Source organism: Anolis sagrei, chromosome 2 (genome assembly GCF_037176765.1).
Source record: "Anolis sagrei isolate rAnoSag1 chromosome 2, rAnoSag1.mat, whole genome shotgun sequence".
Taxonomy (NCBI): domain Eukaryota; kingdom Metazoa; phylum Chordata; class Lepidosauria; order Squamata; family Dactyloidae; genus Anolis; species Anolis sagrei.
The window spans coordinates 149,526,299-149,553,300 of NC_090022.1; the positions used below are offsets into that span (position 1 = coordinate 149,526,299).

Here is a 27,002-nt window from a genome sequence, read left to right on the forward strand (position 1 = left end):
TATGCATGGAGAGCCTTGATTTGGATGCTGCAATTCCCCGGATACACAGGCTTACCTTGGTAGGATTGAGTTCATTGCTTGAAGCCATTTTGAAAAGATGTAAAGCAGCCTTACTTTCTATATGCTTTTAGAGGAGATTGCTTCTGCTTGTGATCATGCCTCATATAGGCATCTAGCAGAGCATTGATGCTGCCATCGTTAGTCTTTTGGATTCAAATTAGTACTCAGAACATATTTTAACAAGGAAACTGCATGCTCTTCCCTAGGTCAGGGATGATGGATGTGTGGCACTCAATCTTCCTGAACTGTTACCCCCATTGCCTCTTGCCAGAATAGCCAACAATAAGGAATGGTAGCATTTGTCTGTCAGTAACATCAAGAGAACTATACATTCTCTGTTTGTGCTCTTACTAGCATTTGATGGTCATATTGGTGGAATCCATTTCTAATTTCAGTTCAGACTTAGGCTCCATCTTCACTGCCATATAAAATCCAGATTAATATGCATTGAACTGGATTATATGGCAGTGTAGACAGTGTATTAGCCATGGATTGAGGTGCTGGGTTTTAGTCTGCCACTTTTGGACTCTCGCTTGCTGAGGTGTTCCTGTGCGTATCTCTTTAGATCTTAGTAAACTATTTCTTGATTTAAGGTATTGGCATGCTGGCTGATATTCAAACTGGCAGTTTTCAAACTGCTAGGTTGGCAGAAGCTAGGGCTAACAGTGGGAGCTCACCCCGCTCCCTGGATTCGAACCACCAGCAAGTTCAGCAGCTCACAGTTTTAACCCGCTGCACCACTGGGGGCTCCTTTCACTGGCATAGTAGTACCATTTGCAACTGCTTGCACTCACTTTGCTAATAGTGTAGCTCAGCCGGAGCTAGGCTTCTGGGACTTCAAAGTTCTCCGTGAAGAAAATGATGGCTCAAGTATACAGAATTCTCTGCCAGAGTTTGAAAAGGTTTGCATTTTTGGATTATGTTCCTGTGCCGTCGCGCCTGGGGCTATTATTCTCAACAAAGGAGAGATGGACGTGTCTTCTTTCCCCCAGGGGAGTGCTTCTTGCCCTCCTTTAGGAAACTGGAACTCCCAAGAACCCAAAACGATGTAAATAACTCAAAACAAGTTTTATTTGTCACAAAGTCATTTCTTCAATGCAATAAACTGGAAACTCTAGGGGGGGGGGGGTGAAGGAAAACACACTGTATAGTCTCTCTTAGTCCTGGGTCCAAGGGTTTAGAAGCTGAGAAGCCTCACCAGGTTTCCTCTTCCTCAATGGCTGGCAATGCCGGAGCAAAATCACAGCCCCAGTTCAAATGGCCTATTTTGAAGATGCAGGATCTTCCTCTGATGCCAAAAGAACTGGCTTGAAGGCGCCTGGGTCTCCTCAGTAGTCGTCCAGGATGATCTGGACATACAGCATGAGTCCCAGGGGTAAAACCTCAGAATTGGTGCTATGAGGTAACTTCACAGGGTCCTATAAAAATGAAGTCTGTTACTCACGTCCATGTTGCAGAAACTCTCTTGGTAGAATGAAAAGAAAGAGGAAGTTCTCCCCTCTTGCAGGAAGAGGTGGAGCCAAACAGTGCTGATTGACAGCTACAAGTAACCAATGCTTATAAATATACAAAAACATGGCAAAAGGGGCAGGATTAAACATGATACAACAGTATACATCTTACAATTAACAGTTTTATACATAGGTGGCGCCACTCGCGCCGTCACACTCCCGGCCTAGATTTTCGGACTTTCGAAAATCTAAACAAAAATGAAGTTAAACACCTTTAACTTTTATAGCTCTAAGACTGTAGGTCTTGAGAAAACAACACAACCATATCGCTAATAGGCCTGTCAAATAAGGAAACCCTTTCATTTGAAACGACCTTAACTTGGGCCTTGCGCACTCTATTGTCAGAGCTAGGATATACTTTAGACACAATACCCTTAGCCCATTGGTGTCTAGGAGCATCCTTTTGTTTAAGTAACACCAAATCTCCAACCTTCACGTTGACAGTTTCATGTTGCCAAATCTTTCTTTTCTGTAGTAAACTCAAGTATTCCGACTTCCAACGCTTCCAAAATTGGTTAGCCAGGGATTGGACGTGTTTCCATTGGGCTCTATATGACCCCTCTGCAACAGGCAACATGATATCATTCCAACCCAGAACCTTTTGAGTCAAAATTAAAGCTGGAGTTAACAACTGTGGATTGTCTGGGTCACTGGTAAGCGGGGCAAGTGGTCTGTTGTTAATAATGGCTGAGATTTCAGCCATGAATGTGACAAGCATTTCGTGTGTGAGATGCTTGTGCTCTGTTAGGATGGAGCTGAGTATCCTCCTGCAAATACCTATCATCCTCTCCCAGGCACCGCCCATGTGGGACGCGTGAGGGACATTGAACATCCAAACTATTTGCTCTTGGTTTGCGAAATCATGGATGGTTTCATCCCTTTCAAATAGGGCCAGACAATTGAGCTCTTTGGTAGCGCCTATGAAGTTGGTACCACGGTCAGATCTGATGGTCTTAACGGGGCCTCTGATTGCTATGAACCTTTTAAGGGCATTGAGGAAGGAAGATGAATCCATGCTTTCAATTATCTCTATGTGTACTGCTCTAATCACAAGGCATGAGAAAAGTACCGCCCATCGTTTGGAATTGGCGCTACCACCTCTAGTTTTCCTTACAGTGACCTCCCAGGGTCCAAATACATCAATACCGATGTGAGAGAATGGGGGGTCTGTAGCTGTTCTATCTGGTGGTAAATCTGCCATAAGCTGACTTTGACAATCACGCCTAAGATGTCTACATTTAACACAATTGTAAATCACTTTACCAACAAGTTTACGAGCATTAACAATCCAAAACCCATGGTTTCTTAGGGCAGACTCAGTAAATGTCCTTCCCTGATGTTTAACCTTTGCATGGAAATGCTGTGTTAACAGCAGAGCTATGTGGCTATGGTGTGGCAAAATTACAGGATTTTTAACACAGGATCTAATCTTTGCTCTTTTTAGTCTACCTCCAACCCTAAGGAGACCTTCATTATCCAGGAAGGGGTTCAAGTCCTTTAAACAACTATTTTTGGGCAAGGATGTTTTACTTTCTAAACAGGCTATTTCTTCTGAAAAACAATGTCTTTGAGTGGATCTCAAGATGACTGTTGAGGCTCTAGAAAGATCTTGGGGCTGAATTGCACCACTGTTTCTGGTAGTGATGTAATGTATGAGCCTGGCAATGGCTGCCTGAAGTCTAGTCCATTTGCTGAATCTTTCAAATTTGGCTGGATTTAAACCTTGTCCTGGTGAGTCTTGGCCATCGATGGTAGATTTGCAAGACTGAATTTCTGGCAACACAGTGTCTTTGGGCACTGCGATGCTTTCTGGAAAGGAAGGATTTTGAAGACATTTGGGACCGGTGATCCAAGATGACTTAGACAACTTTGAGGCTGATGTTCCTCGAGTCGCTACATCTGCCGGATTTTCTGAAGTGGATATGTAATGCCACTGATTGTAGTTGGAACTCTTCAGGATGGTGTTGATCCTGTTTGAAACATAAACTTTATATCTGTTGGTGGTGTTTTGTAGGTAACCTAACACAACCATGCTGTCTGTGTGAAAGAATACCCTTTGAAACAATTGTCCAGTTTCTTCTCTGATGGTTTGACTCAACTGAGTGGCTAAGACAGCGGCACAGAGTTCTAATCTGGGTACTGTAGAGTCCATGGGTGCTATTTTAGCCTTTGACATCACAAATCCTGAAGAGCAGGTACTGACGCCTCTTTGTCTGGCATATGCGACTGCAGCGATGGCCTTGGTGGATGCATCGCAGAATATGTGCAGTTCCATGATCTCTGAAGGTGAGGAACTGTTTGCTATGTACTGTCTTGGCAGTTGTATGTTTTCTAAGCCTTGTGCTTGGCAAGTCCAATTCTTCCATTGTGACATGAGATCTTGGGGAAGCTCTTGGTCCCAGGTGAGCTTGCGCTGAATTGCTTGTTTGAAAAGCAATTTGGCTGCGATGACCACTGGAGACACTATACCCAATGGATCGTAAATGCCATTGATGGCAGACAACATAAGTCTTTTGGAGGTGACTCTGCCCAATTTGGGGGCTCTTAAAGTAAAACAGTCTGTAGTTACGTTCCATAACAAACCTAGACTGGTTTGAGCGTTCAAGTCTTGAAACAACTTTGATGCATCCTTTTCCACCAAGTCTTCTGGTGGGAAGGCCTGAAGTATCTCTGGACTATTTGAATTTATCTTGTGAAGACGGATGTTGGCCTTGCTCAGCATTTCTTGAATTTCTTTAACTGTCTTTGAAGCTTGTTGCGCAGAATCAAAGGACGTAAGAAGATCATCGACGTAAAAGTTCTGGTTGACAATCACTGATGTTGATTGGCTAAACAAATGGCCAAATTTGTCTGCAGTCTTTTTTAAACAATAATTGGCAACTGCCGGAGACGGAGTGTTACCAAACACGTGAACCCTCATCTGGTATTCGGTCACGTCAGAGAGGGATTCAGTATCTCTAAACCATAAAAACTTCAAGAACTTTCGATGTTCTGGGCAAACTAAAAATGCATAAAACATTTTGTGTATGTCGGCTATTACTGCATACTTCTTTTCTCTGAACCTTAAAAGAACTCCAAGCAGGCTGTTAAGCAAGTCGGGGCCTTTAAGAAGAACATGGTTCAAAGCTTTGCCTTGACATTCAGCACTAGCATCAAAAACAATGCGGACTTTGTCGGGTTTCTGAGGATGTGTCACTTTGTGGTACGGCAGGAACCACTGCTCTTCTCCCTCCGCACATGCACTGGCTGGCTCAGCGTAGTTACTGCTGAAGAGGTCTTCCACAAACTGGGTGATCTGGGTTTTCACCTTGGGATCCTTTAACATCCTTCTTTTTAAGGACAGAAGACGATGAAGGGCAACATCTCTGTTGTTGGGTAGAGACGGTCTTTCTGGCTTGAAAGGTAGAGGCGCAATCCAATTACCTTGAGGGTCTTGAGTGACTTGGTTGTTCATCATCTCAAGGAACTTCTGTTCATCTTTAGAGAAGGCTGTTTGCTCATCTCTCTCTGTGACTTCGAAGATGGAAGAGTAATCAGGCATTACTCCCTGGCAACAAACTGAAATGTGGCTGGCACATCCTTGCATTAGTGAAGGCCTTTTTGTGACAGGCTGGAACATCTTGTTCAGGCAGACCGGACCTAACACCGTCCATCCTAAAGGCAACTGCTGAGCTACGGGGGATCCCTTAGGACCTTCAATCTGGTTGCTAACACGGAACAGCATGGGACAGTCTGCGCCGATAAGCATGACGATGTCTGTTTCCAAGTCTAAAGCTGGAATTAGATCTTGGATGCCTTTGAGATGAGGATGGGCTTGTACCACCTCCTTTGTGGCTATTTGTTCTTTGTTTCTGGGGATCAGGCTGCATTCTATGAGGTCAGGAAGTTCATAACTGGCCTTTTGTCCAAAAGGCGAAATTTTGAACTTTGTCGCAACTCTGCCATACATTTTATTCTTTCCTGAACAAGTGGATATGGTGTACTCCACTGTCTTGCTGTGAAGGTCGAACATGTCAAAGAACTCTGGGGTTGCAAGAGAAGCATCACTTTGGGCGTCCAAGGCGACGTAGACCTTTTTTCTGTTCCACGGCTGCTTGTCTGGATACACCTCTGCCAGGCAGATTGGGTGGCAAATCCTGGGCTTGTTGCTATTTTGGCATAGCTTGGTGCAGGCAACAGCAGGAGCCTTGAGAGCTACCTGAGGTTCTGCAGGCCTTTGATCATCTTTAGCTTCTTCTTTGACAGAAGACTTTGATTTTGCTTTGAATTGAGTAGAGTCGAAGTTGTGCATTGCAGAGCAATGCTTGATGCTATTACAGTGTTGACATTTCACCTTCTCCTTGCAGTCTTTGGAGAAGTGAATAGTGGAGCCGCAACATCTATAGCACACCTTGGCCTTTTGGACTATTTGGAGCCGTTCTTTGTAGGGCTTCTTCGCGAACTCTCTACATTCAGCTAGGCTGTGTGGCCGTTGATGAATGGGACAGGTGATGCTGTTGTTGCTGACTGGTTGAGCAGAAGCTGGAGGAGTAGTGTCCGTCATCTTGACACTCAAATTCCTTTTAAGTTCTTTGCCCTGCACTTTGTCTTCTTTGGAGGTCTTTTCAGGCTTTAGGCCTTGGTACAAAGCAGGAAGACCTGTTTGAGGGTCATTCCTCTCACGAGCTGCTTTGGTAACGAAATCCACTAAAAAGTTGAAGGGCGGGTATATATTTGCATTTGCCTCCTTGTATTTGAACACCTCTTTCCCCCAAGCTTCTCGAAGGGGAAAGGGGAGTTTGCAGAGAATGGGACTTTGCGACGTGTGCTGGTCCAGACATGCCAATCCTGGCAGCTCTGGATTTCCTTTGGCTGAAGCTAGCTCTAACAAAAGATCACTGAAGTCCCAAAGCTGTTTACAATCTTTCATCTTTAGCGACGGGAATCTGTTGAGTCGATCCATGAGAGATGCCTCTATTTCGGTGCTCGCACCATAGCGCTGGTCCAAACGAGACCACGCTGTGGACAATGCTCTTTGGGGGTCTGCCACATGAGCAGCATAAAGTCTCTTTATTTGCTCGGCTGAGCTGGGTCCAAGCCACGCCATAAGAAGGGACAATTCTTCGTCAGCTTCTAGCTTGAAATCTCGGATGGCCCTCTTGAAGGTAATTTTCCACAGAAGGTAGTCTTCTGGCCGGTCAGTGAATTTCTGGACCCCTTTGTCTCTGATGTCTCTTCTTGGATTCCGCAGGAGGGATCCCAATTGCGAATCCGGTGTGTAGGGGTACATCTGAGGAGTCTGCTGTGGTGTGACAAAGTCAATGTTCTTTGGTTGAACACGTCTCGTCACGATGGTAGGAGATGCTGGGTTCAGAAGATTGCTGGCAGGCAGCACCTCTGAAGCTTTCGCCCTGCTAGGGACAGTTGGCTTGGCATGTAGGGATGGATGTGGTGGTTCACTCCCGGCCATGCCCTGCCAATCTGAGGGGATGACTGGATTGAGTCCGATGGACACTGGATCCTGTAGAAAGATGTCATTCTTTGGTTCCCACGCGGACAGGTGGTATTTTTGAGGCTTAATTGCAGGGATGGACTCTGACAGAGACGATGGCACCCTCCCGGCCATACTTTGCCGCACTTTGGGGGAATAGGCTGGCTTTGAAGCCGCGAACACTGGAACAGGTGAACTATCTTCCGGATGGTCAAAAGAAACATGACCCTGCACTACAGGTGGTTCCAGATGCAGGTGTGCTGAGACCTTTGCTATGGGCTCTTGTGATGGCAGGAGGCTAAGGTTTTCTTGTGTTAGCTCCTGTGATAGAGCTTTGGCTAAAACGTTGGCCCTGGCTATCTTTTGTGCTGTGTCTCTTTTTGCTTGGAGCAGAGCTAGGTCCCGTTGTAGCGTATCCTGCTTGGCCTTTGCCACTGCAAACTCTATTTCTCTCTGCAGTTCCTGCTGGGCTTTGGCCTGTTGAAGGAGGAGCTCCTCCTCGTCAAAGGCCAGGCCTTGCTTAGCCATCTCCGCAGACGCCTCTGCTTCCAAAACCTCTTTCCTTATTTCCAAACGAATAGCCTCTCTGCTATAGTAGGCTGCTTTGGAAGATGTGCTAACTAATGAATGTGTGGAATGGGAGGAACTGCTATGCCTAGATGAATGTTTGGATTTAATGCTGGCAGCCTTAGAGGAACGCTTAGGCAGACTGGATCTAAGGCTTACACATGGGGAGCCTTGAACCCTTTCCTCTGCACCTTTGGATAAGGAACTAGGCTCTGGTTCAAATAGAACCGCGCTGTAGCGCCTCCTCTCTTCCTGTAGGGTAAAAGAAATTTCTTTAGCTCTATCCAAAGACTCTGGGGTATTAATTTTGTTCAGTACATAAATTATTTCCTCTGCAATAGCACTTCCATCATTGAAGGCCTTCAAAAATTCTTGTTTAAGAACTTCTTTTTCCTTTGGGCAAAGAGAAGCCTTAATTGACTCATATAAGGTGGGTAAGTTTCGCCAAGCCCTTTTAAACCTTTGTGTAAGTTGGCTTTCCTGCTGCAAAAAACCGAACATGGCCTTCTCTGTGGGATGCCTTTCTCTGACAGGGTGGGGGGATTTGACTCTAACTTGTGGGACCTCAAAGTTTTGACTTGCCATAATGCAAAATTCAAAGGAAACTTAACCCACACTTTAAACAGTACAAATGCAATACAATTTAAGCATACAATGAAAAAGGCACACAAAAAGGCAATGCAATTCTTGAAAAGACAATTACAATAGTTGCTTTCTTTAAAAGGTAAACCTTGCTTTGTTTAGCCTATTGAAAGCTCTCAGGAACTGTTGCTGGGCAGACTTCAAGTGAAGGCTGTCTCCTCCCACCCCTCAACCGTGGAGGGCTGAAGGCTGGCTCTGCAAAAAAGGCGGGAAGTGCAGAAGGCTGGAGACTTTGCAAAGGCTTGCTTGCTTCTGGCTGGATGTTGCAATTACTGTAGAAGCCTTGCTTCTGGAAAAGGGCGGGAATCTTTAGAAGAAACAGTAGCTTGCAGAAGATGGCTGGAAAAACCCTGCAAAAGTATCAATCCTGCAGAGAGCTGGAGGCTGTGCAGAAATAACAGTAGCTTTGCAGGTTTGTTTGCTGCAGCTGCAAAGGCAGGTTGTTACAATTTACCCACTTCTGCAGAAGCTTGCAAGGAGCTGGTGGAAACTCTGCAAAAGTATCAATTTTGCACAGAGCTGCTGGCTGGTGCAAAGGCTGGTTGCTTTGCAATTGCTGTGACTTGCTTGAGAAGCAAAAAAGGCGGGAACCCCAGGGAAATGTATCCACTTTGCAAAGCTGGGCTTCCCCTCTGAAGGCAAAGGCAGGCTTCCTTTTGATTCTATTTTTTCTTTAGAAAACTATAAGCTTGGCAAAAATAAGACCCTTTGGCTCCTTCTTTTCCCTTTTTGCACTTCTGGAAAAGAAGGCTTCTCATAGCACTGTGCCGTCGCGCCTGGGGCTATTATTCTCAACAAAGGAGAGATGGACGTGTCTTCTTTCCCCCAGGGGAGTGCTTCTTGCCCTCCTTTAGGAAACTGGAACTCCCAAGAACCCAAAACGATGTAAATAACTCAAAACAAGTTTTATTTGTCACAAAGTCATTTCTTCAATGCAATAAACTGGAAACTCTAGGGGGGGGGGTGAAGGAAAACACACTGTATAGTCTCTCTTAGTCCTGGGTCCAAGGGTTTAGAAGCTGAGAAGCCTCACCAGGTTTCCTCTTCCTCAATGGCTGGCAATGCCGGAGCAAAATCACAGCCCCAGTTCAAATGGCCTATTTTGAAGATGCAGGATCTTCCTCTGATGCCAAAAGAACTGGCTTGAAGGCGCCTGGGTCTCCTCAGTAGTCGTCCAGGATGATCTGGACATACAGCATGAGTCCCAGGGGTAAAACCTCAGAATTGGTGCTATGAGGTAACTTCACAGGGTCCTATAAAAATGAAGTCTGTTACTCACGTCCATGTTGCAGAAACTCTCTTGGTAGAATGAAAAGAAAGAGGAAGTTCTCCCCTCTTGCAGGAAGAGGTGGAGCCAAACAGTGCTGATTGACAGCTACAAGTAACCAATGCTTATAAATATACAAAAACATGGCAAAAGGGGCAGGATTAAACATGATACAACAGTATACATCTTACAATTAACAGTTTTATACATAGGTGGCGCCACTCGCGCCGTCACAGTTCCCATGATTCTCCAAAGAGAGGATAACCAATGGCCATGAAGCTAATATGGGGGTGGCCTGGCTGCACACATGCAAATAATACCATTTAGATCACAGGTGCTCATAGTAGGACTTTTTTTTAGCTTGAGAGCAGTTGTGTCCTTGCAGTTATTAAACAATTGAAAAATATAAACTCTTACTAGTATTATCCAAACCATCCTTTGGCCTAACCAATAGAACCCAATCTGTCTTATGTCTCCTCATAGTCAAAGTCACTCACATCGACATAATGCAATAATGATGATGATGATGATAATGATGATGATGATGATGATGATGATGTCTGTTCATTGTGACAACTTTATCTCTTGGTTTTTTCACTCTATTATCTCTTATGTGTCTCCACTTTCCAGAAATCGATGAAGACCGACTTCCCAACCCTTTGTTGAAGGTATGTGCTCTTGCTACTCCTGCAAGTGAGCAAATGGAGGCCAGTTGCTGTGAACAAGAAGAATTAAGTGGTGTGATATGTCTTAGGATGCAACTAAACTGTAGAATTATTGCATCTTGACACCACTTTAACTGTCATGGCTCAATGCTACAGAATCCTGGGGTTTGTAGTTTAAAAAGTTCTTTTTCCTTCTCTGCCAAACTAAAACTGGTGTCTCATCAAACTACAACATACAGTATTCCGTTGTATTGAACCTTGGCAATTAAAGTGGTATCAAACTGCAGCGGTATCAGATGACACTCCATTTTGATCCTGAGGCCCCATCTACACTGACCATTTAATGCAGTTTCAATATGGTATTGAAGAAGGTGAATCTCTAGGTCCTCCAGTGCAGTGAAAGGTAACCATAAGATATTGCTGGAGAATGCAGAGATTCCTAGACAGGCATAATCATGGATGTGCTTTTATACTTCCATAGTAGAGAACTGATTGTATTGCATTGCCAGCATTTAGTAGACAGTTTCTTCCTTTAAAGGCATAATGGCATCCAATATGCTTGGAACATCAATTTTTGGCTAGACATTGGAGTGAGGATAATTTTCCATTGCTTAATTTGCACAGACAGTCTATAATTCTTTATTCCACTCACCTCTTTTCATTAACATCATATTTATTTATCCCCTACAAACATTTAGAAATTAGACTTGTTAGTTTCTGTTACACTAGGGATATAATTAATGCTTCCAACACAGCAGGAATCTAAGACATTCATTGCTGATTATGAACATGCAGGCACCAAAAGGTTGCAATGGCAGATCTTGTCACAGTCTACCTGTAGGTAGCTGCTGAGTAGACTGCAACATTGAAAATGACAAAAAAAATAGGTCTGACCTATCAATTGAACTAAAATATTATATTATGTAATATTATAATTATATAATATTATATAATATAATTATATGTTATAATTGTAGAAGATATTGTATAATATTATATTATGTCCGCAGTGGGTTAAACCCTTGTGCTGGCAGGACTGATGATTGATAGGTTAGCAATTTGAATCCAGGGAGAGTGGATTGAGCTCCCTCTGTCAGCTCCAGCTCCCCATGTTGGGACATGAGAGAAACCTCTCACAAGAATGGTAAAATATCAAAAACATCCAGGCATCCCCTGGGCAATGTCCTTGTAGACAGCCAATTCTCTCACACCAGAAACGACTTGCGGTTTCTCAAGTCGCTCCTGACACACACACACAAAATCCTACAGTCAATCCATTTGTTCCATAAAAGGAGCAGTCTTTCAATTTTCAAATTAGGAATGTCCCATAGAGCTATTTTGCCTTGATCTTTAGAAAAATAATACAGTTTGAACATTTCCAGAATTCCAAAATACTACAAAATTTGAAGTTGTCAACATTGGTGGTTAGTGACACCTTTGCTTTCTGATGGTTCAGTATACATACACATGATTCTATGCACAAAATTATTTAAAATAGTGTGCATCATATTATTTTCAGGCTATTACATAAGGTGTATATGAAAAATAAATGCATTTCAGGTTGAGCTTTGATTCTCATCTCCAAGATCAACCATAATGTCCATATATGCAAATGTAAATATTCCAAAATCCAGGAAATCAAACCTAGAATCCAAAACATTTGTGATCCCAAGCATTTCAGATAAGGTGTGCTCAACCTGTATATTGATCTGCATATTGTAACATAACCTTTATTCTGATGTGCTTGTTCTCTTCATAAAATATAGTAGGTGCATTTGTGAAGGAGGAGCCACACCGACATTTTGCCATCTACATCTTGAAGTAGTACAATCTAGGAAGGATTTCATTCCAGCAGTGGATCAATTCTGTAGTTGGAAGGTTGGAGGGAGGAGATGTAAGGAGGGTAGAGGTTTTCCCTGTGGGTTTTATTTGCTTGTTGAGATATTGACTGAAAATATAAATCCATCAAGTGGTCATAGTCCACTTGATGGGTTTTAACCATCAGAGAGACAATTCTGGATGTGTTACAGGTCTTGATAAGGTCCTACTTCTCACATACAACTTTATGTCATTCAGTAGCAGCTGATGGCCCCTGTGTCAATGGAGTAATGAATCCACTCTGGATATCACATTAAGCATTTTAAAGTGCTGTGTCTTGCTTTCAACTGTGTGGCTGCCTCCTGCAGAATTCTGTGGCTTGTAGTTTAGGGCAGGGAATTTGGAATTTTCAGTCATAGAGATCCCAAACTACATTTCCCAGCATTCTGCAGGAGGCAGCCACACAATTGAAAGTAGGACCTAGCACTTTAAAAGGATAATAATGATAAGGTCCTTAGTCTGAATTTTAATTGAGTTATGTAGTTTCGGGTACAGGGCTCGGTTCCTTGGATACCTCCTTCTCATACCAAAGCCCAGTGTCACTTCATAGCTCCATGGACATGGAAGCCACCAGCTGCAATGGTTTAGATTCCTCAACCTGTAAGATCCAGAACTTAGCTGATTTCTGATGGTTGTGAAATTTCAATGAAGCATCTCACCTTTTCCTCTCTTTGCAGCCAGGACTGGCAATGTCACCAAGGCAGCGGAAGAAGGTTTCCCGTACTACCCCCACCATGAAAGGTAACAGCTTGTCTAGTTGAGAGACTTGTTAACTGGAGAAGAGACCCAAAATTGTGCTTGTCACTTGCTAGCATGTGTGTTTTTTTACCCAGGAATGATCAATCTGTATGAGATGTGAAAGGTGTCATTCCAAATTACCTGGGCAGCCCCATATGCTGGTGATCCTGCTCCCAAATTTACCACCCTACTGTCAAAATTTAGAAGCGGCAAAAGCCACATTTTACCATTAAACCAAGGTATAAGGAGTGTTTGTGCCCTTTCCCCACCAAGCTAAACATTTTTCCAGGAGACTTCCAAGAGAACTGTCAAACTGTTACTTGTTGCCCATCATTTTCAACAGGAGTGGGTGTATTTTGAGAATTAGGGCATTTTCAGGCCTTCCTAACCTGTAGCGCACCACTTTGCCATTTCTTTTCAGAATTGGAAGTGGTTTTTAATGAACCAGACAATTCTGGCCCATATGAGGGAAATGTTCAGTTCTTTTAGGGCATGTCTCCAAGTACAGTTCCAAATGGCAGGCCCTGGAGTTATTTTTCAGCCCAAAATTACAGATTGCAAGGGCAAGGGGCCCAAGGGTTGCATGCCTTTTCCCAGCTACGTGTAAACGATAGACTGCATGGTTCCCATCTCTATATTAAATGATAAAACATGGGGTGGGTGTTGCATGTTGAATGCTGGGAGCAGCACAATCATGGACCAATCTGTGTGCACCCCCAAGCTTTGTATTTGCAACCTCTGGTTTAATCCAGCAAGAGCCCTTTCCTTTTTTTTATGGAGCCTGAAAAACAGTGGAAGCTGTTATGTGACCTTGCATTGACTTTGTAGATACTCAGCAAACAGCAGGACAGCTCTTCTTTCTGAGACTCACGGTGGTTTCGTGAATTGTCAGGAAAGTTCCTCTACCTTTTCTATGCTCTGGGAAAGAATGGGGGCTCATTCAGAGATAATCACTTGCTACAAGGCTGAAATTCCTTCCAAACAAGCACAATGTAGCATCAGTGCAAACAGCACACATACCGTCTCACTCCCTTTCTCTGTGGAATGACAAAACGGTCAGGAGCAGAAATGCATATTCGCTGGCTATATATAGCTTCGCTTATTAGCACCGAAAGGCTTATGAACTCTAAGTCAGGCATGGGCAAACTTTGTCCCTGCAGGTGTTTTGGACTTTAACTCCCACAATTCCTACCAGCCTACCAGCTGTGGCTCTTAGGAATTGTGGGAGTTGAAGTCCAAAACACCTGGAGGGACAAAGTTTGCCCATGCCTGCTCTAAGTAATGTACAGTATGTACCTGGAAGTCACTTGTCGACTTATGGCAACCCCATTCATAGGGTTTCCTTAGGCAAAGAATACTCAGCAGTGTTTCGCTCTTGCTTTCCTCTGAAAAAAAGGCTACATCACCTGAGATTCCTTGGCAGTCTCCATTCCAAGTACTAACAAGGCCAGATCCTGTTTAGCTTCCAAAATTAGCCAGGACCTGGTGCCTAGAGACTGACTGTTTTTAAAAGTGATGCATCACTCTCACATGCACACACAGAGTTGCTGCTGTGCTCCGTATTTGGCGCGATCCCAGTAGTGCCATCCTGTGATTAATGCCTTGCTTGTTAAGGGAGCCTAGGATTTATTCCTAAATTAGTATTGTCAAATTATAGGACTGGAATATACCTTCAAAGGTCAGAAAATCCATTCCTTTCCATAACCCCCAATTGGATTTAAGCAGGCCTAGTTGCACGTAAACTGCCTCTGGCAGTTGTTTTATAAACCTTTCTGTGTGATGGAGTCCCCGAATGCCTGACTCTTAGAGCTGATCTGCACTCATGAAATAATCATTCTGCATTAGGATTCTCCTGGTTTAAACTGAAAATGGCAGGTATGTCTCTGACTGTTGGCTGGAGGTGAGGTTCCCTGCATGTAGAAAAATAGCACCGCCAGGAGAGTGGTTTGTGTCTAACCTTCTCCCTGATATCTCATTATTGAGAGAGGTTTCTTTGACACAGGTGAATGTTCATGTCCATAACCTCTGATTTGCAGTTTAACTGGAGACAGTACATGTGAGATTATTCTGAATGTATGAACAAACTGTTTGAGTCCTTTGTTATCTCTCTTCCGTGATTTTGTAATCTGTTTTGTTTCCCATGCTGTAAGCACATACTCTTCCCTCTTCAACTTTTCTTTTCACATTCGTCCAATCGTCATCTCCTCTACTAATCTTCCCTCATGAATTTTGCATTAAAGATGATTTATCTTTTATGTTACTCTGTATTCCCTCCAAGAGTGTTGTAGAGCCTCACGGTTCTGGGAAGTGCAGCTCTGAAGCTGATATCTCTCAAGCTGGGAAGGGATTGCAGGTTCTTTTTCAGGGCACCATGTAGGTTAATGGATCTTGAAAGAAGAAAGAGAGGGGAAAGGGAAAGGAAACTAAAAAGATGAAGAGGGGCCTGTTTCCAAAATCAGAGCACTTGGCCTGGATGTGAGATGCAGAAATTCCACTCATACAGACACAGATTCAAGCACTTCCACTTAAAAAGCAAGGTTTTTACATTCAACTTGCCTCATTTGCTCAGAATGGGGGCACAGGACCCCTAAGAAGGTAGGGAAACTGAATAAAGAAAACACTTTTAAAACAGCCTTCTACTAACCTATACGTTCTCCAGCCTATAGATCCTGTATGATCAACTTCTATCTGACGTTGACCATAGGATCCTGTTGAAGGACCTATAGTAATGTTCTGTCTAGGAATCTCTAGATCCTCCAGCACACTTTCTAGTGGAAGTTGACCAATGAGAAGGCCTAGGAATCTACATTTTCTCATTGGAGGACCCAGAGATTTCTGGTCACAATCAATGGAATCTCATTGGAGGACTTAGAACAGGCATTCTCAAACTGCACCCCTCCAGCAGTTTGGGCCAACTCCCAGAATTCCTAACCATTAAACAAGCTGGATAAGTTTCTGGGAGTTGGGAGGCCCAAGCCACTTGAGGGTCACAGTTTGAGGTTCCTAGAAATAGGAAGCATGTCATGGAGCAGGTTTCAAATATACCCATTTCAGAAATGGATTTCACATCCAGTCTGGATTCTGAACTTTAAAGAGGCTGTCCCAGGTTCTGAACCTCTCCAGCAGATAGAGTTCCTCATCTCTGTAATCACCTTTAAAGTTTGAACTAGAAGCAGAAGCAGAAGAAGAAGAAGAACTACTACTACTACTACTACTACTACTACTTTATTTTTATACCCCACCACCATCTTCCCGAAGGGACTTGGAGCAGCTTACATGGGGACCAAGCCCAGCATACAACAAAATTTACCAGCTAAAACACAGTTTAAAATATAATAACATATAATAAAAATATAATAACATAAAATCTAATTAAAACAATTAAGAATGGCAAAGTATAAAAACATTGTAAAAGTGTATCAAACCAATCCCAACAACCAGTAACTAGGATGATAAGACTAGAGAGGGCAGGGTATGGGCTTGTACAAAAAGCAAACTATAGGGCTGGGGTTGGAGATAAAGTGCTGAATACATTCTTATCAGTAAATTAGGACTGGGCATTCATAAACAGACTCATCATTCAAATGCACATTGAGACATATAGGTTTTCAAATTCCTACAGAAGGCAGAAAGAGTGGGGGCTAGTCTAATCTCCCTGGGGAGGGAGTTCCAGAGCCAGGGAGCCACCACCAAGAAGGCCCTCTCTCTCGTTCCCACCAACCATGCTTGGGATGGTGGCAGGAGCGAGAGGAAAGCCTCTCCGGCAGATCGTAGGGCCCACACCAGTTCATAGGGGAAGGTGTGGTCACGAAGATAGGCAGGACCCAAACCATTCAGGGCTTTGTAGGTGAACACTTGCACTTTAAATTGGGACTGGAAACTAACACCCAAAACAGGTTCACTGTCATTGTTAACCAGCCACCACTACCATCATTAGACACTGTAGGTAAATTCGTAGTGTGAGCAAGCAGTTTACTTTTTACAACAATTTTTTTTAAATGGATGAGAAAATGTACACAGATATTCCTCAAAGTCCACAGGCTTCATGTATCTTCTGCATCCTTCTCTCAACCATATTTTGCTTTTCAGAGCTCCAGATGATGGTTGAACACCACCTCTGCAAGCAGCAAGCAGATGAAGAAGATGCCAACACCGAGAGTCAGGAACCCCACAGTCCAAGCTGCTGTCCCCATGCCAGCTCAGACCCTGGGCACAGTCCTGGAAGTTGCCCTTTGGCCCAAGCCCATGCCCTGCTCGAGTCCCAGAAGGATGAGCACTCCGGCCTTGAGGAAAGTGAGTATGAAGTAATCAACTACGGATGTTGTCACTTTTCCAAAGGTCATTAATATGTTGTTTCTTTGTTTAGAAGATCCCACTAGACCTATATAGCTAAATAATAATTACTCCTTCCATTGTAGGCAGTGATCCCAAGTTAGTGAGGCATGATTTTCTCAAAGAAAAACTATATTGCTGCCTGCAACATTTTGGGTTTCAGCCCTTCCCCCATCTCACTAAATGTACTTTGTGTTGTTAAAGCTTATATATAGGATGAAAATGCCCTAAAGGCAACAGATCCTGTCTGATCTTTAGAGCTAAGTTTAGTACTCAGATGAGAGCTCTCCAGTGAATCCCTTGTGCTGTAGGCTCTATTTCAAAGGAAGTAACTGGCAGAACCACCTCTTAAATATCCATTGCCTAAGAAAATCCTATGAAATCCTATGGGTAACCATACGGCAACAGGTGATTTGAAGGCACATGCCATCCATATAGTTTCAGCTCCTTCTTTCTGGTGGAAGGATGTGCTTCCAAACGTGGGGGAGTGGTGAAGAGAAACTTGAGAGGCTTTTTATATTTGTACAGACTGCAGGGAAACATGCAGCAGAAAGGAAGCCATGGTGCTCCAGGAGATGGGAATGCAAGAGGGACCTTGTTGCTTCCACATTACACCCATATAGATTGGATAGCATGGCAATAGCCCCTCTCAGATGAAATGCTGCTGCTGAATGCCAGTTCAGTCAGTAGAGAAACAACAACTGTCTGGGACTTTGATCCTAAATGAGTGTATCAGCCTTGTTTGTATTACAAAGACCTGGTTGGATGGAGTTGAGGAGGGGAAGCTTTGCCTACCTGAGTTCTCCTCAAAACAGGCAAGACCTGAGAATTGGGAAGCAGAGTTGCAGTGGTCTACAAACAAGGTTGCAGTTTTAGCCCCCTCATGAAGTGCTCAATCTCACTGTGCATCAGGTTTGAGTGTACATATCCCAAGAAAAAATAATTATTCTGTTACTATGCTACCCGTCCCATTGCTTTGCAGTCTACTGTTTTTAGCCGGTCACATTGATCTTGGGTGATGCTGGAATTCCCCCAGCTTGAGGTACGGAGAGCTTCAGCATTTATATTGAGACTGACTTGCCAGGAGTGACTTGGATCTTTGCCTCCTCTTTGATAACTGTGGCTCCATCCCAAGTGATAGCTAGTATCACGTACATTGCAGACTACATTCTGGACCTGATCTTTAGTGCCAGGACCGTGATAGAAACCACTGTCTATGGCATTCGTTGAACGTGGTGATGTTGTTCATGATGCTATTCCACATCTTGAGTTTCATATTCCCCTAAATGAACTAACCATGTCCTTGCATGCAAGAAGAGTGTGCAGCATATCTACATAAAGATACCAGTGTGATAGGAGGGGTGCCTGAGGAATTTGATCTTGATCTCGGCTTTCCAGATGAATGGCAGCTTTGGAATTATCTTTGGATCTCATGCTTCTTTGCATTTTGTGATGCAGTTCTCAGCATAAAAAAATAAAGCAAAAAAATACAAATGGGCCCCCTTCCAACTGTGTGTTTCAATGATTCTGTGATTTAACATGACATATTTTGGTATAGAATGAATTCAGAAATGTGCCCTTAGAGATATTGGCCCAGAATCCATTTAAGGTGTTACGTCATTGTAAGTAGATTTAAGCCTGTGAGAATTAGAATTGTTTGAATGACATTCATACACAGTAAAGGATGCTGTTATATTACTGTGTAGAAGAACTGACAAACTGCTCAGTGTGCATTTGTGCCTGATACACACCAACATTCATGGCTGAGAGAAGGCTGAAAGGAGATATGATAGCCATGTATAAATATGTGAGAGAAAGTCATAGGGAGGAAGAAGCAAGCTTGTTTTCTGCTTCCCTGGAGACTAGGACGCAGAACAATGGCTTCAAACTACAAGAAAGGAGATTCCATCTGAACATTAGGAAGAACTTCCTGAGCTGTTCAGCAGTGGAACTCTCTGCCCCAGAGTGAGGTAGAGGTTCCTTCTTTGGAGGATTTTAAACAGAGGTTTAATGGCCACCTGTCAGGGGTGCTTTGAATGTAATTTTCCTGCTTCTTGGCAGGGGGTTGGACTAGATGGCCCATGAGGTCTCTTCCAACTCTTTAAAAAAAGTGCTAGTGTCCCCATATACATCTTTCTAAATCAGTAACTGGGTTTCTTTGCACCTGTGCTAAATAGCTAGTTATACATGGTACATACGAAATCACAGTAGGCCAAGGGGTTACACACTTCTAGCAAAAATGTAGTTATATGTAGGAGGTTTTGTCAGAAAATAGTTCAAAAATAACCATGTCTATGAAAATAGAAATGCAATTTTTATTTACAAAACCAATGCAAGTTAATGCAAAATACAGGATGAAGGTACATAGATAAAATTGGCATGGACTGGGGGTAAGAGTGCTCCCCATGTATCTACAGGATGGAGCTAAAATGTCTGGGCTTTTTGATATGGAGCGTTCCATCTGCCTTACAAGGAAAGGTAATGGCCACCTCTAGTGGCTGTAGTTAAAAATGACAGTCAGACTCTCACAAAGATAAATAGTTAAGCATTGTGATGCTGCTGTGGTTTGAGCATGCTGTTGTGGTTCGATCATTGGACCATAACTCTGGAACCAAGGGTTTGAATACCCTCTGGTCACGAAAACCCACTGGTTTACCTTGGACATGTCACACCCTCTCAGCATCAGAGGAAAGCAAAGACAAAACCCCTCTGAATGCATCTTGACAAGAAGCCCCATGGTGTGATTGTCTTAGGGTCGCCATAAGACAGAAAGAAGACAAGTCGAGCTTTAGTTATAACCGTTACCTTACTCTTTATGTCTGTGTATTTTCCCAGAGGGGACCAATTTTTTATTCCTTTCTGTTTTGATAAATAATTCATCAGGGATGTTCTTTTTAACAAGCTCTGCTCAAGCCCCTTTGTCAAATATTCATAGCATGAGCATGCCCAGCAAAGTGGCTTGCCGGGATGATGGGCCTGGAACAACTGCAGCCTCCCCCTTAGGAATCCCAAAAGGGAGATGAGAACTAGGCTTTTGTATGTGGTCATGGCCAAAAAGGGGGGAAATCCTGACTTGGGAGATCAAGCCATTTACTTCCTTAGAGTAATGGGAGAGGAGGAAAGTTATCCCACCAAAGGTCCTGAGACCTGCAGCTTTTGAAGAGATAAGCCAGGACAGAGAGCTGGGATGGTGGCTCAACTAGGAGTCTGTCCAGACAGTACCTTTATCCCAGGAGCTTCTGCATCAAACAGGAGAGTGGCCAGATGCCATTCCCTGTAAATGCAGAAGCAATAGCTACAAACAGAAAAAAATGCAACATATTCAGGTGCGGGGATATCCCAGTTCTGAGCCAAAAATTCACATCTTCAAATGTATGTATGTCCGTGCACTCAGAAATGAAGGAATTTTAAAACTAGGTTTGTTTCTGGGTTTTAGATGTTTGTCGGTTCCTAAAAAAGAAGGTGACACTTGTGTAGAAGGCAAAAATTTTGTTTGTGTGCCACATGAAACATGTGGAGGGCACATTTTCTCTGGCCAGAACAAAGTTGTGGCCTCTAGTCAACGTTAGACATCTTTTCACAATAAGGGCAACCAGGAACAGACATGTATAACCCAGGAACAATACCCTGTTTGCAGAGATGGCCCTGCAGTTTATATAACCTATGAATGGAACATACACAATGATTCAGATCTTTGCATCTACATTTAAAAAAAAAAAAAAAGCTGCCCAACATTTCTGGCGGAAGTCCTGCTTTAGATGTACTTATAAGTGTAACTGCTCAATTGTCTTGTGTAACGTTTATAACATTATACCTGATGGGTATTAGAGCAGATAGCTATGCATTGTAGTTAATGAGAAAATGGCAGTGCTTATCACTATTGCTAGACACATGGGAGGAAAAGAGATTTCAGCCTGGAAGTATGAAGGTCAGTCTCATTTGAAATGGTATTCAGATAGATGATATAATGTTTAGATTAATTGATAAATTGCAGAAAGACCATGAAAGGAATAACGGAGAGAGCTCAGCGGGCCAATATATTTGCAATGCACAAAATTCTAAGCCTATATAGAGTATATGCTCCTAGCAATCCTTAGTTCTGACAATAGCATGTTGTGCCTGTATTGTACTTTTCAATTACTTTCTTCTGTTTCCAAGTTGGACTCATTTCGGAGAACAGATTAGAACAGGGGTCCTCAAACTAAGGCCCAGGTCATTTACCTCCAAGGTCATTGACCCGGCCCTCACTCAGGGTCAACCTAAGTCTGAAACAACTTGAAAGCACACAACAACAACAACCCTATCTCATCAGCCAAAAGCAGGCCCACACTTCCAATTAAAATACTAATAAGTTTATATTTGTTAAAATTGTTCTTCATTTTTAATATTGTATTGTTTTTTAGTGTTTTTTGCACTACAAATAAGATATGTGCATTGTGCATAGGAATTCATTCTTTTTTTTTTTTCAAATTGTAATCTGGCCCTCCAACAGTTTGAGGGACTGTGACCTGGCCCTCTGTTTAAAAAGTTTGAGGACCCCTAGATTAGACACTCATCTTACAAAGACTGTCAAAAGAATCTCTTAAGTCTTCCAGGATGATTCTGGGGTCAATTTCTACTGGAAGCTGACCATAAAACTGCATTGTACGACCTAGAGCAGGGATGTCCAACTCATTTTCACCAAAGGTCACATCAACCTTATGTTTGCTTTCAGTTAGCCATTTGTAAGACTGTATAATTGTAACTGTGTTGCCTTTTCATTGAAAACCCTCACAGGCCACATAAAATGACCTAGTGAGCCAGATTCAGCTCACGGGCCTTGCGTTTCACACATGTGGCCTAGAGATTCCAAAAGTCAAAAACACAAATGTGTAGGAATGACTATACAGCTATGCTATGTGTTATATGTGTTTGCATGTGTATGTTTAATATTACTGCTTTCATTTGATCAATCTATTAATGGATTATTGTTGAATGCAGTGAAATTGATTGTAAAGATATGTCTGTAACGTACACACAATGTATATAACATGTATACACTGGATGGGAGTGAGAGATTGAGGTGGCTGTGTTACATTAAGTAAGGAGTGCAGGAAGGAAAAAAGGTGAGAGATGTGAATGAAGGTGTAGAGAGTGATTGAAGGGTTGGGGAGAATTTGACGTGTGGGAGGTCAAGGGTGAGTATGTGAGAGGGAGAGAAAGAGTGTGCCAACAAGCGCTGTTCTTGCTCTAATGTCTTTCCATCACAGAGAAGACATCAAAGGGTAATTGCACTCTGAGTAAGAGGCTGTGCAAGAGAGAGATCAGGATGCTCGTTGAGGGGGACAAGAGGCGATATAGTTATATCTAATCTGTGTACTTCTCTGCACTCCCCCATCAATAGAACCCAAGCCTTGAATTGCCTGTTTTCCTCTTGGAACTTGACAGATCTCGACTGGATGCATTGTTTCCACAATTAGGATGAGAAAAGAGGCGGGACTGTCCTCTTTTCCATGAGCGCTCATAGGCAAAATGACAATTCCAATCATTATGAAAATCCATGAATGTGGAAGCAGGAATTAGTGCAGCGTAAGTTGTGTGTTAACACAATAGTATGCGAGTTCATTTACAAAGATTAAAACATGAAAATGAGAAGCTCATCATGCTCTTGATCATTTAATATGGCATTCTTACGCTGCTCAGCTTATGATAAGACATGGGGCGGAAGTGCACGTTTTTAATTTGCCTAAGGCAGCCAAAAAAATAAAATAAAATTCTTTGGCTGACTCTGCACAATAGCAATTGGCTCAATAGTGTAGCAGCACCACAAAGAGTAGCATTTTTCTGTTTTGAAGTCCATTCGTTCCCCTTGCAGTAACCCAGATTCTCTGGGAGGTCTTTTTTTTTTTTTGTCCTGAATTTCAGTTAACAAGGACTACAAAGCTTTGAAGTGTTCAAAGAGTCAATGCAATTCAAAAGAGGTTTGGAGTTGGATGGGCTGTTACTGTGCATTTCACAAATCTGCCAGGGAGTTTCTTTTCTACGGGGATGTATATAGAACACTACAAGTAAAATGATAGGAGAGAGGTGTAAGCAGGTGTTTTATGTGTGTGTTTATGGTGCCTTCTTACACACACACACAGAGCAGAACCTCAAGGAATTGAAGCCATTCTCAAGAAACATATGTATTTTTAATCATTTGCCAGCATCATCCCTGCTGTGTTTATGGAGCTGGATTATCCTGCAATGTATGTGAAGCTAATTAACTTTTGATAAGTCATCTTAAGAGGACTTTGTCCTGAAACATTGCCTATAATATAAGCAGTTCAGCATCCATGTGATATTCTATAAAACCAAGAGCCAGCTTTGAATCTCCTGTGAGAGAGATGAAGTGAGGTATAAATAAATATTATAATTATTATTATTATAATTTGAGCACTATTATTTATTTATTTACATTTATATGCCACCCTTCTCACCCCGAAGGGGACTCTGAGTGGCTTTTTTATTTGTCGTGTCAGGGCAACCAGTCAATTATATTACATTTCTAACAGAACAAAGCAAACAAAAAGACAAAATACAAAATTTGTGAGCGTCTTACAAGATATATACACATACAATATATTATATTATTAGCACAGTACAATATCAGTATTATATATTACTATAATGTCCTATCCTATTATATTGTAATATTATTAGTAGTATTACATGTAATATACAATATATAATTATAATATCATATTATTAGTAGTATAATATTGTATGACATAATATTATAAATGTTGCATGTATACACAATATATTATATTATATTATATTATATTATATTATTATATTATATTATATTATATTATATTATATTATATTATATTATATTATATTATTAGCATAGCAGACAAGGTGGAACTGTCTTCTGGCCCCCTCTGTCTTCACTCTAGCTGACCTTAGACAAGTCACACTCTCAGCCCCAGAGAGACAAAGGCCCCCACCCCCAAACAAATTTAGCCAAGACAACCCAACAAACTTTATTACGGTCCATGGACCCTGATCTGTTAAATAGATAACATACAGGAGTCACTCGTATCTGGAGAAATATACTATACAGGCACATACTACACAGTGTCAGGTAATACCCTGGTCAGAGACTAGGCTGTTTCTCAGTCTTGCTGCCACTGCGAAAAACTTTGCCACCATGACGGTCACTTTGTGGTGCTTATCCTTTAAAAGATGTCTGACCTTCCCTTGAGGGGAATGGTTAGACCAGCGTTTCTCTACTTGGGGGTCGGGACCCCTGGGGGGGGGTTGCGAGGGGGTGCCAGAGGGGTCACCAAAGACCATCAAAACACAGTATTTTCTGTTGGTCATGGGGATTCTGTGTGGGAAGTTTGGCCCAATTCCATCATTGGTGGGGTTCAGAATGCTCTTTGATTGTAGGTGAACTATAAATCCCAGCAACTACAACTCCCAAATGTCAAGGTTTATTTTCCTCAAACTCCACCAGTGTTTGCTTTTGGGCATATTGAGTATTTTTGCCAAGTTTGGTCCAGATCTATCATTGTTTGAGTCCACCGTGCTCTCTGGATGTAGGTGAACTACAACTCCAAAATTCAAGGTCAATGCCGACCAAACCCTTCTAGTATTTTCTGTTGGTCATGGGGGTTCAGGATGCTCTTTGATTGTAGGTGAACTATAAATCCCAGTAACCTTAACTCCTAAATGACAAAATCTACCCCCCCCCCCCCCGCCCCACAACAATCCCACCAGTATTCAGATGTGGGCGTATCAGGTATTTGTGCCAAATTTGGTCCAGTGAATGAAAATACATCCTGCATATCAGATATTTATATTATGATTTATAACAGTAGCAAAATTACAATTATGAAGTAGCAACGAAAATAATTGGGGGTTGGGGGTCACCAAAACACGAGGAACTATATGAAGGGGTCGCGGCATTAGGAAGGTTGAGAACCACTGGGTTAGACCATCAGGTAAGGATTAGGTGTAAGAGTTGACCTCATTGAGCTGAGTAATAGCGACACTGCAACAAGATGTGTTCTAATGATTCTATTTCATTACCATCACACAGGCATAATCTTTGGGAGTAGGGGGTGCCAGTTAGTCTGCCATTTAGCAATTCTGATGGAAATGTATTTAGTCTCTCTTTTGTAAAGAGTCTGCAGTAATTAGACACTGTGAGGTTGTTGAGATATTTGCATAACTTGAATGGCTTAGTGTATGGTAAATTCAAGAAAACCCAGTGATACATTCACCATAGGTTTGCCATAGGTTGAAAACAAACTGAAAACATACACAACAACAAACACTATAGAACCAGGTAAGGAACTTGTGAATTTCCAGATGTTCCTGAATTACACCTACCATCATTCCTGAGCATTGGCTCAGTTAGTTGTGGCTTGTTAAAGTGTGGGTCCAGGAATGTCAGGAAAGTCACAAGCCTCTCACTGCTACTGCAGTGACAGTAGGTGGATTACAGTTTAGTAGCATTTTAAGTATGTGTGAGATTCAGTATCTTGAAGAGCATCTTTAATATATGCATCAATGAAATCTGGATCAGATTCTCCACTCCATTAACATGGTAGCCACAGCTTTGCTTTGAACAGCATGGATATCCCCCCCCCCTCCCCGATTCCATTGCCAATTACCAGACACTCTTGTCACCTTTTTTATATGTGAAAGATTCCAGTATGGAAGAGAGATCTATAAGAATTATCTCTCTTCCATAGAAAATACATATGGCATTGTGGACAGAAATAGGTGAATGCTTGAAACTGCTAGCACTATTAGCATAAATGGGTCAGGAATGTAGAAAACTGGAGTTCTGGGTATTTATTGACTATGGATTGGTATGAAGAGAGGATTATGATTGTAGCGGCATAATGGATTTAGCATTTTCACTGCGCGTTTACTCATTAATATAACTCCTCAAATCCTTCTTAAGCAATTATGACAAATTCAGGGCCTGTCTGTGCATCTAGCTAGTGGGAATTATATGTAACGGTGAATCTCATCTAGTTTCCACTGTTCCTTGGTGACCCAGTTTTGGAGAGTTTTCTCTGGGGCACTATTTTGACAGCTTCTTTGGGCTTATTATGAGAGCATCTGCCAGTGTTGTCATTTCATTGTCTCTCTTGCACACACTACCTTTTGCATATTTCCTCATAGACTTTTGGGGACATTGTTTTTTGCAGAAGGAAGAATTCCTGGAGCATGCGGAGCAGAGAGACCTCATAACGCAAGACCAGGGTTGTCGTCAGAGAAGCAAGGAGTCCATATACCACCGGAGGGAAAGGAGCGGCTGACCAAGGAGTATGTACCATGATACATCTAAAGCTGGTTGGGGGTAGCAGTGAGAAGGAAGCAAGAGACAGCTCAGCTCCTTTGTGGAATGCAAAACCAGGAGTATATCGGGTCTATTATCCAAGTCATAGTGCCAATGTGTTCCTCCCCACACGCAAGATCTTCATAGGGAAATCTATTGCAAGTAAGGGACTTAGGTGGTGCAAAATGTTCACCTCTTCAGGGTTTACATTAAGATTTATGGGCTGAAGATAATCTATGTCTACTCCCTGGCCCCCTGCACCACCAATTTCTCTTATATCCTGTTAATGATTTACACACCTTATTAAATTGATTTTGGATGGGATGCACAGCAGAGTGCATCCCATCCAAAAAATAAAAAGGTGGCAGAGTTATTCTCTTCTTATTGTCCTCAATGCAAAAACCTTCCAGGTCTCTGAGTGGCTCCTTCTCCTTCTTATTACCAAAAGGAAATGGTGGAAGGCAATTCAGGCTGTCTGGCTGCCCTGAATTCCTAGGAGACCAAAAGGATGTGTGTGCTCCTTTTGCAAGAATATATCACCCCCACCGGT

General features: G+C 42.5%; 1 protein-coding gene across 1 annotated transcript in view; it reads left to right on the forward strand.

The window, feature by feature from the left end:
- Nucleotides 1-27,002, forward strand: part of PPP1R1A (protein phosphatase 1 regulatory inhibitor subunit 1A) — a 141,433-nt gene that overhangs the window by 108,468 nt on the left and 5,963 nt on the right. Inside the window, exons 3-6 of the mRNA XM_060763810.2 lie at nucleotides 10,148-10,185; nucleotides 12,738-12,801; nucleotides 16,888-17,091; nucleotides 26,322-26,439. Coding sequence (XP_060619793.2) covers nucleotides 10,148-10,185; nucleotides 12,738-12,801; nucleotides 16,888-17,091; nucleotides 26,322-26,439 — 424 coding nt within the window. The remainder of the gene's footprint in view (nucleotides 1-10,147; nucleotides 10,186-12,737; nucleotides 12,802-16,887; nucleotides 17,092-26,321; nucleotides 26,440-27,002) is intronic.